We start from the raw sequence: 14,476 nt of genomic DNA, 5'->3' as shown, positions 1-14,476 counted from the left end.
GTGTGCATATGGCTTTAGGGGAATTCATTTTCATAAAGAATGAAGTCAGCTGTGATTCAAAAACATACGATTTGTCTATAACAAGATGTCAGAATGTGTGTACATATTCATGCAAATACACACAATAAGTGTCATATGCTCTGACCAGACTCTTACATTCATATTGTGTTTGATTGACGAATATCATGCTTTAATAATTAAAGCCAAGCTAACCTTGATGTTTGCATATAATCATACAGTTCATACAGTTAGATATTTGAAATGTGCTGAAGGGGAAAAGTTGGTAGAAAGCTCATTAGATGACTTGAAAGCGTACACACCCAAACCTGTTAATTGATCATGCTGTTTTTTAAATTTTTGTGTTTGTTAGCTTGTTGTTTGTTTTTATTTGTTTATGACAAAAGAGCTTTCAAATGCAGCTTGCGGATGTTGCAAGAATGTGAGAAGACTCAAGGTTTTATTAAAAAAAAGTTTAGTTTACATTTTCCACTCTAATTATTATACACTGTAAAAAGGTTGCTGTGAAATTTACAGTGTCATGACTATCATTACTAGCATAACAAAAGGACTTTTCCATTGAGTTACTGCAGATATCTTCAGTTGTACGATTTCATTTAGCAGATGCTTTTGACCAAAGTGATATGCAACACAAGTAAGAACTTTGACTGGAGGGTAAATCTTAGTGCAATGAAGCACTTCAAGTTGTTGCAGGTGCTGCTATCTAGTGCAAGAAGAGGCGTTTTTTTTTTTCTTTCTTGATGACAGTAAAATACTGGCAGCAACTAAGTGCATTTAGTCATGTAGACACAATTAAGATGAGCTGCCGATGCTCAAACTGAGCATCAGAACAGAGAAGAAAGGTGATGTAAGTGACTTTGAACCAGGAATACTCGTTAGTCTGAGTATTTCAGAAACTGCTGCTCTTTACAGAGAATGTACCAAAAGAAGAAATATCCAGTGAGCAGCAGTTCTCTGGGACAAAATACAGCATTGATGCCAAAGGTCTGAGGAGAATGGATGGACTGTTTGGACATGTTAGAAAGACAACAGTAACTCTAATTGTTGTGACCCAGGTATGAAGAATACCATCTCTGAACACACATATGCAGCCTTGAAGCAGACAAGCTACAGCAGCAGAAGACCATGACAACTGATTTTTGCACATGAGGCTGCATACAATAAGAAAACAGAAATCCAATTTCTGTACTTCTTTCTTTTAAAGAATTGTTGTTTCACATTCATAAACTGTGCTTCAGGGCCAAATGTTTTCTCATTTATGTGTGGTATTGACTTATAACTGTGTCAGGTTTTATGCCAAGGTTTCGAGTCTGTGCTGTCAATATAGATTGACTTTGTGTACCGATTAAAACTTTTCTCTTCCAATGAGGCAAACAGACATACAGTGAGCTGCTTCTCAATGGGCATGTCTTAACTCTAAGGTGGTGTTACATCTTTACATAGGAAGAAATACTATGCACATCAACAATTTTAAGAATTTTTACTCTTAACATTCATTTTTTGTCTTAAATATCTTAAAATAAGTTATTTCTTTGGACTTGTTGGGTGATTTGGGTCATTTTTAGTCTAAGAAGACCTTTTTTTTATTTCTAAAAGTAAGACAAACACTTGCCCAGATTTCAGCTTTGCAGTATTCACGTCCTCTGTTAAATTCTTTATTAAAAGTGTTCACTTTTATTGGATTGCTTTATGTACACAATGAAAAAAGGAAATCCTTTTTCTGTCAAATGAAAAGTCTCTGTGGCAGGATTTCAAATGTACACAGGTGCTTTTAAGGATTTATACAGGACACAATAAAACACAAGCAAATCTGTGAGTCATTTTACTGAAATATAAACCACGTTTGTTTGTCTGGGTTTGATAGGGCGACAGACTTCGACGTCTTTCAAGGGGAGGAAATGTTTGTTTGTCATTGTGGGTGAATGCTGGGGACTTCAAGAAGATTCATGAATCTCAATTTGTTTCTAAATGCACCATTCATTTAACTTTGTACATTAACCAAGGTCTGGGCTGAGATATATTACTCTAGAGACTGAATTTGGATTAATGTATCAAACTTAAATGCTTAGTTTAAAAAATTGCACTGAAAAACAGAATGAATAAAGATTGGATTTAACGTTTCCAAATTCAGTTGATTTACTTTGAAACTATGTTTTAATCTACTTGAACATTCAATCCTCTGTTTTCAGCCAGATGTACTTCGGACACAGGTCAAAAAGGAGGTTGTTTTTTGTTTTTTTTCAGATGCTGATTGGAGTTCTGTAAATCTGCACAAAATAATTCATCCTCATACACCTGAAGTGTGTCTCACATAATTGATATCAAATTGAAAAAGTGAATCTGGACCTGGCAAACTAAAAATAAATATTGAATTTATTAATTTAGGAATAAAGAGAATTAAATTCCTAAATTAATCTGCCTCAAGTGACACCATCATTTTCTGAGAATTATCCTGGCTTTGTCATCTTGGGGTTTTGAGGCAACAAAGTAATGTAGATAAGTCCTCTGTTTACATAGCTTTATATAAAACTGAACCTGTGTTTTTGTTCATCAATTTGGAATATGCAATTGATAGTTTTTGATTTTGGATGATATTTTGCAGTAGACACCTCACTAACTTTGCTCATCAGTAATGTGTGTCACCCACTTTAAATCTGGTTCTCTCAGAGTCTTGGTGCTTGTTTGCAAAAATGGACAACTTCCCCAAATGTTAAACAGCATGTACCCTGAACATCACACAACATGAACACTTGCCGGGATGACTAACAGAGCGAAAGAAACATGGCTATTCTTCAGTCTGAATGAGAAGGTTAAACTCTGCATTCCAGAAGTTCCTTCTGCAGCAAACAGCATCTGTACGAGCTTCACTCTCCAAGTGAAAAAATAAAGAGTTAAGAACAATCTTGTGTTTGACAGCCACATTAGTCCCTTCAAAGCAACAAAACCCCTCTGCTTAATGAGGACACTATTGTCAGAATGCTTGCAGAGTCTACTTCTTGGGCTCAAATCAACCTCACAGTTGCTTTGAGAAGAGCTCTGAATGAGGCTTTCAACAGATGGTCACAGAGGGTGGCAGCCCTAATGAGGAAAGCATTAATGCTTTGATTTTGAGCCATTTGAGATATCGAGCCGTGGGTCTGATGAGGTAATGATGTTTCTTTCTGTTGGCACAATCAAAGTGATCAGGAAGCCTGCGGGGGGATTGTAAGGCTGCTGGATATGATTTGGTTTTGTTTCAAGTCTCTTGAGGCACGCCAGGCGCATCCTGAAAAGGTGACGATGGAAAACATTCAAAACAGAAGAGTTGAAATAAACATCATACAGCTTGGTATAAAACATTTCGCAGAGTGTTTTAATCACAAAATTAAAGCGTGGTGTTTTCCATGTAGTAAGTTTTGGTTCCACCTTGTGGCCACTTTGAGAACTGCAGCACATCGTTATTGCTCTGTGATGTTCATATGAGCAAAGGGACATCCTCCTTAGCTTGATTAGAACTGGCTTTACTGCCTCAAATCAAGCTGCAGCCCGGTAATGTAATTGAGTCAAATGATGAAGGGCTGACTCAACCAATGAGTAATTGCAACCAATTAAACAAATGGACTTCACTGAGTGTGCAGTGATGGAAATATTGAGTTGTAACAAAAACAAGGAGCTGGAAGCCAATAACATCTTTTATGTTGTTAGAGATGTGAGAGGAATATATCTCCCTCTCTCTAACTAATACCTTTAATTAACCCTTAATGCTGGATCAATAACACAAACACAGCAGAGTGTAAAAGGTCACTGGTCTTTGGTTTAATTTGTATTACAGTACAAACGGTAAAACAAGGCACTTGGGATCAATCAATGAAATGTAGAGGCCATAGAAGCCGACAAGGAAAATGCGACAACAGTGGATGAAATCATTTCCAGGACAAAAAACTGCGCAGCTGAAGCTTCTCTACTCGCCTCCACACAACTCAAGCAGGATTTTGCGGTAGTCTCCAGACGTGTCTCCCTGTGCAGCAAAAGAAAAAATTGGAGACTTCAAAATTCATTTTCACTTTCACGAAACCAAACGAGCTAAAAAGCTGACATGGCCACAGGTTACAGCTTCATCTGTAAGTTATTACAATTCAATAACAGCTTTTTTGCTGACAGCAGAGTTTCCACACGGTGCTGTACCTTGATGAAGGAGTGCAGGGTCTTGCTGTACATCTTCAGGAACTGCTCCTTGATGTCCAACATGTCGATCTCTGCCCTGGCAACCATTATTCTGATGAGGACGCTATCTGTGGTGCCAAGCCCCTGACATGAAAGAGGAAAAGTGATGAAACAGCACAAAACCTTTTTTTTCCCTCTACATTCAATATGAAATCAGACAATCAATCAATTTACCTTCATCGATTTGTATAACCTCTCTGCAAAGAACGCAGGCTTGTTCCTGATGCATTTCGCTGGAGTGAAAAAAAATTACAGAATGTCAGATGCAACACTTTTAAAATTTTAAAAAACATAAGCAAAGGATACAAGTATAGCCTAGTGGTCAGGTTTCAGTCTCTTTCTCACATGTCTCTCCTCTCTCACCATTCCTTACTCTAGCTGCTGGCCTGTTCTCCAAATAAAGGCTGAAATATTAGCTTTTAAAAGAAAATATACATATGCTTGACATCAAATAGATATTTATTTAGCTGAGGGCTTTAACTGGCACACACACTGAGACAAAATCTTTTGCTTCTGGGGCTGAAAGCTGTAAGCAAGAATGCACCGATCCAACTTATTAGGTCTGATGGATACCTGGCCTATGGTATCTGCCCACTCTGATACTAATCCAACCCTATGATCAGTATTATTTTTCATAACTTCAGGATTTTTTAACTTTTATAAACCAAAATGTAGTAAATATTAGGGATGTCCCAATTCCAGCCTTTTTCAAGGTGTCGGTACTCGAGAAGGCTGCAGATACTAGCAGCAGATACTCTAGGCAAAAACATCTTACGTCAAGCAAGTCCTCCTCACCACTAGATGCTGCTAATTGCTGCGTGTAACACCACTGCAAATGTGCGCCAGGTCCTTTTCAGACAATTTGAATGAACCAGGAAGAGTTACCAGGTAAACATTTTTATTTTGCACTTTAGTTTACTTTAAAAAAGTACTTAAACTCTGTCAGTTGTTAGTTTTATTGTGCACTTTTAATATATAATTTTAATATTAATCAAAAAAAATCTAAACACAGAGAGAGTTGTTTGAGTTTTATTTGGACTTAATGTCAGAGTGACTGTGCTGTCTTTGATCAAAGGGATCTGTCACTGTTAATTGAAATTTTCTGTATCAAAAGTGCTTGTAGTATCGGTACTTGGTATCAGTGAGTATTCAAGAAGTAGTACTCATACTGGTATCGGTCTGCATACAAAGAAGTATCCAACATCCCTCATAAATATATTTCTTAAAGTGAGTGTATCATAATTTCATTTTGGTTTTCGATTCCTTCTATGGTGGGTAGATCCCAAACACTCACAGAAATGACAATTTCTCCGCAAACCTCAGCAGTGGACAAGTGAAGTTTTAAACTTGCACATACAGTTGTGGCCAAAATTATTAGAACACCTGACATATCTGGCAGTACTGACCTTTTTTGCCTCCAAAATATGATTTTGAAACAAGTGAAAGGCTTTTCTCTGAATGTACAATAGATCAGTACAGTTTATTTTGCAGCTTGACCAAATTTGCTGGATGAGGTTGAGGTCCGGACTCAAGGGGGCCAGTCCATTTTTAATGTTCTTTTTAATAAGGAAAAAGCTGACTTTGTCAATGTTTTATTCATCTTATGGGTATTTCAACAGCCAATAAAAAAGACAACTGAAATTTCTTAAATATGCCAAGTATACTAATAATTTAAGCAACCATTGGAAGTTTCTGTCAGGGTTGTTGGTGAAACAAGTATGAAAAAGCTCCAAACTGCAAGCCACTGTAGTTATCATTTTTTAGGATAATTTGGCTGATGTAGCACAAGCACGTGGTTGTGTCCTTTCTTACTAATCTCCAGTTTAACTTTTTGAGTCTGTATTGGACCGTTACCTAACACAACAATCAGATTGATGAATCTGTAGTTTTAAATTCCTAATTCTCCCAGATTAAGGTGACATTCTCACTAACTAGCAGTCACTGCAGTGCGTTTCTGCATGACTTTCAACAATCCAGAAGAGAGCACCATTGTGTGCAGACTTTCTTGTTTTCAAGAGGTTAAGCATGGTTCTCAGCTTTTATTTTGCCCGTGCATGCCCGAAAGCATTAGAAAGGGCTTAATGTGCCCTAATTGTATTAATAGATACAAAAGTGATGAGGATGATGCAGGATTTCCAGACCTATGGCCAGAAAGACGTCCTCCAGAGAGCCAGACATCTCCCTCTTGATGCTGTCCTCGATTTCTCTTCCAGATACCTTCTTGTACTCCTCAAACACTGCAGGAGGAAAATAAATAACATCAAAACTAAGACTAGACCCTGTCACACCCTCTTTTTTAAATCATCAAAGTCATTACGCAACACCAAACTGCATGGATACAGAGGAAGAGAGTGTTCAGTCTTAAATCTGCCACAGAGGGTCAGTAAAAACCTCTGATGTCAGACACGTGACTCTGAGGCTATTTTCAGTTACAGGAAGTGTAATCACATGACAGAAACACAATTTTACAAAATTATATTTGCTTATGAATACCTCGCAGGAGATGTTTTGGGTTCCTCACACAAAGCACTGTGAGGAATTTAACCTCATCCGTGCCCCACCGAGCCTCACCAGCCTCGTAGATCTCCTGTAAACACAGAGTTTTAACTTTGACTCATGACTGAAAGTGAAACAGCTGCTTTCATCCAAAGAGACTGAAGTCTTGCCTTAGCATCGAGGACAGCCTGGGCCTCGTCCACTTTATCGCTTTCATCACGTCCAGCCTGAAACAGAAAGAAAAGAACATTTTATGAAGACATGAAGTGGGATTGCACAATGTGTGAGCTCGACAAATGAGCAAGACAAGAAATGTGAATTTATGTTTTAGGATGCAGAAGTGAACAGTGCTAGCTTCCCCCAAACAATGAGTAATGAAAAAACAGTTTGTCACCAGAATCTACTCTGATATTTTAAAAGTTATTTCTTATGATTAAAAGAATTTCAAAATACTTTTAATCCACACAAATCCATCCTGAAAGCAGAAGGAAACTGACCTTTGGAAATTCTGTTTTCACTGGCACTCAAGATTTATAGTTTAGTTTGACAGTGAATGATTAGATTTGCATTTTCATATTAATATTCCACAGGCCTCAGTGAGATCACTAAGGACAGCTGTAAATTGCTTACCGTGAGTAATGACACCAAGACCCTCTGAAACATGCCGGATGTGTCTCCAATCACAGCGTCCTCCAAGCTTTTCCCATGCTCTGTTAATTAAAGAGTTAAATTTCACATCATTTCATTCAGATATGTGTAGTTTTTGTCACTGTGGCATAAAAAAGTTACGTTGCAAAAAAATAGATTATTGCACAATAACTAACAAAATTAAATGGAAATGTTTATGTTAATTATTCTGTTAAGTTTTATCTAAAATGTGAGAGTTCCCCTTTAACTGTACCAAAAATGTTCCACACAGAAACTTCAAAGTAGTGAACCAAACTGAAGCTAAAAGTAGAAAAATCTTTAAGTAGATTATGTACCAATAAAAAGCTCAGTAGAATTTTTGACTGTGTGTTTTTGAGATTTCTACAAAAGAGTCACCAGTTTCACACTAAGAAGCATGATTTTTGTACAGATACACATTTCTTCTTTTTATCTAGAACAAGAGTTAAGAACAATGAGTTATTGTAAATGTTCAAAACTGCATCAGTTTTTCTGTTGAATGGGAGAAAGACTTGGGCATTCAGGTAACCACACACAGTGTGACCACTTTTTTTTTCTTTTATGCTTGTGTGAGACAAAGCTAAAAAGCTAAACACTGGAGATACTTTCAGCTCATGTCACCACAGCCACAGAGCAACAAACACACAAAAAAACCTTCCACACAGAGAGCAGCAAAGGCTTCAATAAATATTAAATACCATCCACTGTTTTCTAATAAAGGAGGTCAATGAATCTCCTGACAGAAAACACAGGGCCGGTCACTGATACTGATACTGAATATCATACACAACCTATAGGTAACAGCAGTTACTCAGACTCCTCCAAGCGAGCAGATGGCAGAAAAACTATTTATACAAGAGAGGCACGCTTACCTTTCTTATAGAAAGCAGTGATGGTTTTTATTTCAGCGTTCGACCTTGAAGCCAGGATATCGATGAGAGCGGCCTCCTCTGTTCCAGCCCCCTGTGATGAAGAAAAAGGAATTTAAAACTTAAAAAGGAATTCAGTCTTGTGTGCTGAGGACATGTCACAAATGCAAATAATACATTTTACTGAAACATGCACAGTCTGTGTATTTGCTGGGGACAGAGGTTCAATGCATATCATGTAGTGAGTACAACGTGTGGCAGCAAAGATGTCGGTTAGATAATGGAAGCCTGTTTATGTCAGACAAAAAAAGATAGAAGGACTTGTCCAAAAATTAAAAAGAAGAACTATGACATACTGGGTCCAAATTCTGAGATAAAAGGAAAAAATATGAGAAAGTAAATCTAAATTCTGAAAAAAAAAATGAAATGATGACATACTAAGCTGAAATTAAGAGAAGACAAATTGAAATTGTGAAAAAAAAACATAAGACAAAGGTTAAAACTATGGGATATTAGGTAAAAATCACAAAAAAAGTTATGAGTTCAAGTCAAAATCAAAAGATGCAAAATCAAAATATGAGGGAAAATAGCTTAAATTATAAAACAGAAGATTGAAATTATCAGAAAAAAGGCAATATGAGAAAGAGTAAAATTTTGAGAAAGAAAAGTCAAATTCAAGACATAAATATGAGATACTCAGTCAAAATTCTGTGAAATGAAAAAAAAAATGATGAAAATGTAGAAATTATGAGAACCTAAGTCAGATTACGAGATACTGAGTCAAAACTACAGAATGAAAATTTAAAATTCTGAGATTAATTGAAGTTTTGAGATCAAAACATTGAAATATTGGGAAAAAAAAGTCCAAAATATATCATTCAAAGCCAAATTTATGGGTTTTTTAAAACTGAAATGGTGAGATTCTTAGTTTCAAGTTGATTCTTTTTACCTGGTGGAAACTTTCTCCCATTTAGATTGACTCAAAAATGAAAGATCAACCTGTTTTCTCTGTGGAAACAGGTCAGGACAATAATGGAAGTGATGGTGCTGGACGTGGGATGGATTAAAGTTGTTTTCAGTTTATGGATTCTAATAGCAACAATGAGACTTCCTCAGAGGAGAAGTATGACTGAGTTTAAACTCTGACCTTCATGGCATATCTCAGCTCGTAGGCGTCATACACCGGTGCCAGCATCAGCAGGCCGAGGACAACACTCCTGAAGTTCCCACTCAGCTCTGAGGACAGCTCGTCAGCCAGGTCCTGCAGGAGAACAGGAGCACACGGATCAAACAGGGAAACAAACCACTTACTGTATTTAATATTGCAGCGAGTCAAACTTCTGTGATAAAGGCCAATTTTTCTGAGTTAAAATGTTGTTTTCTGATGGATTCTGAGCTGCCAGCGTGGACATGAGAAATGACTTCACACATTCCAGCAGAAACACTCGGGTCCCCACTAGAGGGTGTGGTTTCTGGACACAGTTTCTGAAAAGAGGAGCTGCTCCACTCAGTTTTGTGACCACATGTGGGCGTCATCATGTGGAACATGACTCACTGTTTCTGCCGGCGAGGATACTCACAGAGCTCTGCTTTTTCTGCTGTTTCCTCAGAGGAACTTTTAGATAACCTATTGACCGGCTAACACACGCTGCAGAGCTTTCTTATTATTAACTAACCTTGTCAATCTAATTTACCTATGTGAGACAAAGAAGCAGTGTGAGAGCATACCTCTGTGGGTTCAATGTACTTGGTTTTATTAGCAGTGACAAAGACTCTCTATATGTCCTGTTGTTTGTTTACAGGAGGTATTCATTTCTGCTTTACGGTAAATGGTTAACCCACATTATCAGTTGAGTGAGGGTGAGACTTGAGAGGCTACAACAACACATCTATAACTGCTTCTTTAATTCTCCTGGTGCTCAGAGTGTCATTTACATCCTTCCTGTGCTGCATTTATGTTGAGTGTGATTTGAAAAACCTAATCCAAGTGAAAACAGGCTTTGTTTGCTGTCTCTGTCGGTCAAAACTCACCTTCCCTACTGCTTGTTTGAAGGCCTCTTTGATGCGCTGCCTCTGGGCAATAGTACGGTGAGCAAGGACGTCAATGATAGCTGCCTCATCAGTGCCTGCAACACATTATGATACAGAAACTAAGCTGAAGGATAATAAAGTCTTACAGCTTCATAAATAACAATAACTGCAGACATAGAAACAGTAACCAGCTCTGCAGCTCTGGAGACGATCCAGCTGTTTGTTTGCACTGGCATGGAAACCATCTGCAACAGAGCTTAAACTAGGGTCAGGAGGAGATGATTACACTAATGCTAACAGCACTGACGTTCCACATCATGAATGTGCAAAAAGAGAGGGAGATTTCTTTGTTAAACACTCTTGAATGTGTGTACGGATGCGAACCACAATGAGATTACTTAATGACACCTTTCTGCCAACTCAGCAAAATTGTTTTCCATGTAAGGAGTGAAGAGGTGAGGCAAAGTGCAAAGATGAACTCAGCAGAATGACTGAAGAGGGAAATAAAAACATATAGAGCTGCCATGACAACACTGACTCTATTTTAACTTTACTTTCCTGGAGAAGAGAAAGGGAAACATTAATTCTGCTTTTACTCCACAGAGGCCTCGTCTTAATGACACCTTTAAGAATATCTTTAGCAAATGACGGAGTCTGGCTCACTCACCAGTTCCCTTCATGGCTCCTCTGAGCCGCTGAGCATCGGCCTCCGGGTCGAAACCAGCAGCCTCAGTCACTGTCCCTCTGTTTCCAATCTGCTCAGAGGAAAAACACACCATCATTAAACTATTAGACAGGATGAGTTAATAATTACAAAGCAAGCAAAATCCTGTCAACCACGTATTGATCCACGTTTTTTTTTTTTTTTGGTTTTTGAATTCCTCTTTGTTAAATGATGCAGGAGAGGTGCTTGATTTCTGGCACTTCCTCTCTTTAGTAGATCAATATAAAAACTAGGAAAGCACTCAGAGAGCACCGACCTCCACCAAGCATATTGTGATTGTCACCAACACTTTAGTCCTACTTTAATGTTATACTCCCTTTCAGCAGACTGTCTGCTACAATTTGGTGTTAGTTGCAGGTCTATACCATAATTTGTTTCCTGACAGTGTTGAAAATTATGATTACCCAGTACATATTTCATATTCTGGATCTTATTATCCAGAATATTGGCAGGATCTAGATCATACTTTTACACCTGTCAGAAAGCAATCCGACATGGAGTTATACACACATAAGGTGAAAACAGCCCTATCTCACACTGATAAAGAATCCTTTAAAATAATCCTGGATCCAGATGATGATCCGGATCACCTCCAAAATTTAATCACTTCTTCTTTATCCCATTTTGAACATTTCCTGAAAATTTCATCAAGACCCGTTTGTTACTTTTTGAGTTATGTTGTTCACAGACAGACGAACAGACAAACTCTCCCAAAAACAATTCTACCTCCTTGGCAGAGGTAATAAGCTTCTAATTAGAGACACACGCTCATAAAAACATAATTAGGGAAATATTCTGATAGAGAATGATCAAAAATGGATGGATGTAAAAAAGTTTCAAGTAGCTTTTTTACATCTGTGATGTTATAGCATGAGTACAAATACTCGTTGGTACATGTGCCCTAAAAAAAGTAAACACGGAATAAATTAAAATCTTCAAGCTTAAGGTGTCATACTTAAATTGACTTTATAATTTCTCTAACTAACAATTTTTACACATTTCAGGGCGTACTGTCACAAACCCTTAAAGTTTTAATTATTGCAGAAACATTAATTTTATTTCTTAGTTAGATGGTGGAGAATCAACCATATTAAACAAACATAAATCATAATTAATAGCAATATAGAAATAGTTATAAATCTGATTTCACACTCTGTGAGATTATTTGATATTGCAACACATGACATATAAAACCATGAGACATAACAACAAAATATAATGAAAAGAAATATTGTTTGCTGCCAGTCTTTTCAAGATCAAGCACAAATAGATCAGTCTCTACTGGTGGTGCAAATAAATGTAAATCATGTTGTGACAAAACATCCCTTCAGTTTATGTGTTGACTCAAGGAGCAGCACATTATCATATCATTTCCCATGTTTATCTGAGTGTTGGTTAATGATTAATAGGTGTTGGATAATTATTTGGATCCATTGGTAAAGTCAAAATTAGTAGTTGAAGACTTTGTGAAACAAGAATTCCTTATTTTTCTGTAAACACAGATTAAACAGAGTACATGCACCTCTTGTTACAAAAGTAGACACACTTACTGCTGCCATTGTAGAGAAGTTTTGGAGATGATGGATCTTAGGAGATGAAGAAAGCTACAGAAAATGAGATAATAAAATAATTAAGTGCATCCATAAAGTCATTTATGCAATAAATGACACAATATCCTTTTTTTAACACAAAGGGCTGTAATGGAGAGAAGGTCATGGGGTTCAGGGGAGAAAATGTTATCCATTAAAAACATGACCCTCATTGACCTCTGATCAATATTTTATGAAGCTTTTCATCTTAGAGGGTTTCCTCCACACACTCTGGGTTGAGTGATCTTTTGTGTCCCACAAGATAATCTCCTTAGGCTCGGGTTTGTTTGGACACACCTGTAATTACTCCTCTGAGAAAAGGTAGAGGAGTTTCCTGATGGAAGGGGGTCAGATTACCCTGGGATGTAGTCTGTGTATCCTCAATAAGTATACTCACTTGGCACTATTTACACAAAAACATCAGAGTTTATTTGACTACCCGGACAAAACCCCAAACACTGTGCTGAAATTTGACATTGGAGGCACTGAAAGGAAAAACTGTCTGAAAAGTTAAAGGTTAAAAGCCACGCCTGAGATATTTTGGATGTAAATAAATGACAGGTGACTCCTACACACACATTTCAAACCATGTGTATGGACAACAGAACATTAACAAAAGCAAAAGGATCCTGTTACTGAACCACACAAGTATCAAATAAGAAATAGTTAGGCCTATATGTACCGTGTATGCCTCAAAGGTGCGTTTTTGAAAGGCATTAACATATTCTTAAACGGTGTCAACCTCATTAGAATGTTTGCTTTCTTTTTTTAGAGAGTCGGTGAATGGAGAAACACATTACGATTGTGCAATGCTTATGGTATTCATATCAATGTTAAAGTAGAGACAGGACAAACTGTACAATACAATTATATTCTCAAAATCACTGTTACAGCTGAGTATTTCTCAATAAAGCTAAAAACCTATACTTCGATCTTCTGAGTAGTTTTAAAGAGTTCAGAACGTATAAAAGAGTATCGAAAGTGATCCAGGAAGCAGAGCACTAACAGTTTACTTGGCGTGAAGTTGCTGGGCACACCCTGCAGACAGACACAGCAGCAACGACCGCCGAAGTCTGAACCCCGCTCTCATCAACACAGTGAACGCCTCAATTGTATGTTTAACGGCTCCTGCTCTACGCCTTACCTGTCCTGAAGACGACAGACACGCGGGGAGCTCAGGAAGAGGTGGAGACGTCACAAGACCGGAGAAATACAGCTTATAACTACCAGCTGCACAGACTGCTCCCACCCACCGTGATGCAAATACAAACAGGGTCCTCCCCTCGCGTGCGCGCTGAAATGTGCACGCGGGTAGATGCTGCATTCAAAGAGTATTGGAAAGAATGGGTACTTCAGGTTGGCATCTAAAACTTTAAGTCCATTTTGTAAAGTACTGCCCTTTAAGTTTTAGATTATTTTTGTTACTTTAAGGACTTCGTAGAATCTGTCACAATCAACCCTGACATCAGTTGAATATTACGAACACTTTTTCTTTTTAATAAGTGATATTATAGAAAGAAAACTGGTTGGAATATGTTGAATAGCTCATATTATCAAAAGACTTTTCTTTTTTCTTGAATTTTCATATGGTAACATTATTGCAAATCTTAATTCATTTTAATTGTTAGAGTTTTCAAAACTGGCAGAGCAAAAGCACTGAAAATCTCTCCCTGGTTTCAATGTAAGCCTAAAACTGCATACCCCCCCCCCCCCCCCCCCCCCCCTTTTTTTTTTTCTTTTTTTTTTTTTTTAAATAATTTTACCATTCAGTTTATATGTGTCATCTTACTTTCTTAAAGTAACTTCTTCTGGTGAAGTTACTAAGGAAGTATATCTTATTAGAGATTAGAGAATTTAAGGACCAACTTGCTGTTACAATG

General features: G+C 37.5%; 1 protein-coding gene across 1 annotated transcript; it reads right to left on the bottom strand.

Moving 5' to 3' along the window:
- Nucleotides 1-3,802: 3,802 nt before the first annotated feature.
- anxa4 (annexin A4) lies at nt 3,803-13,878 on the bottom strand. Its single transcript, XM_074690454.1, has 13 exons — nt 13,741-13,878; nt 12,558-12,611; nt 10,951-11,038; nt 10,284-10,378; nt 9,400-9,513; nt 8,256-8,346; nt 7,348-7,427; nt 6,888-6,944; nt 6,715-6,808; nt 6,363-6,458; nt 4,396-4,454; nt 4,183-4,305; nt 3,803-4,015 (listed from the first exon to the last, which is right to left on the bottom strand). Exons 2-13 carry the CDS (start codon nt 12,564-12,566, stop codon nt 3,959-3,961), a joined length of 963 nt encoding a protein of 320 aa, XP_074546555.1. The 5' UTR covers nt 12,567-12,611; nt 13,741-13,878; the 3' UTR covers nt 3,803-3,958.
- Nucleotides 13,879-14,476: the final 598 nt, after the last annotated feature.

This window comes from Halichoeres trimaculatus, unplaced genomic scaffold, assembly GCF_033239565.1.
Source record: "Halichoeres trimaculatus isolate MK-OKI-2021-1 unplaced genomic scaffold, fHalTri1.1 fHalTri1_scaffold_16, whole genome shotgun sequence".
Taxonomy (NCBI): domain Eukaryota; kingdom Metazoa; phylum Chordata; class Actinopteri; order Labriformes; family Labridae; genus Halichoeres; species Halichoeres trimaculatus.
The sequence above is the reverse complement of the archived record's forward strand: the minus strand, read 5'-3'. Positions and strand labels throughout refer to the sequence as shown.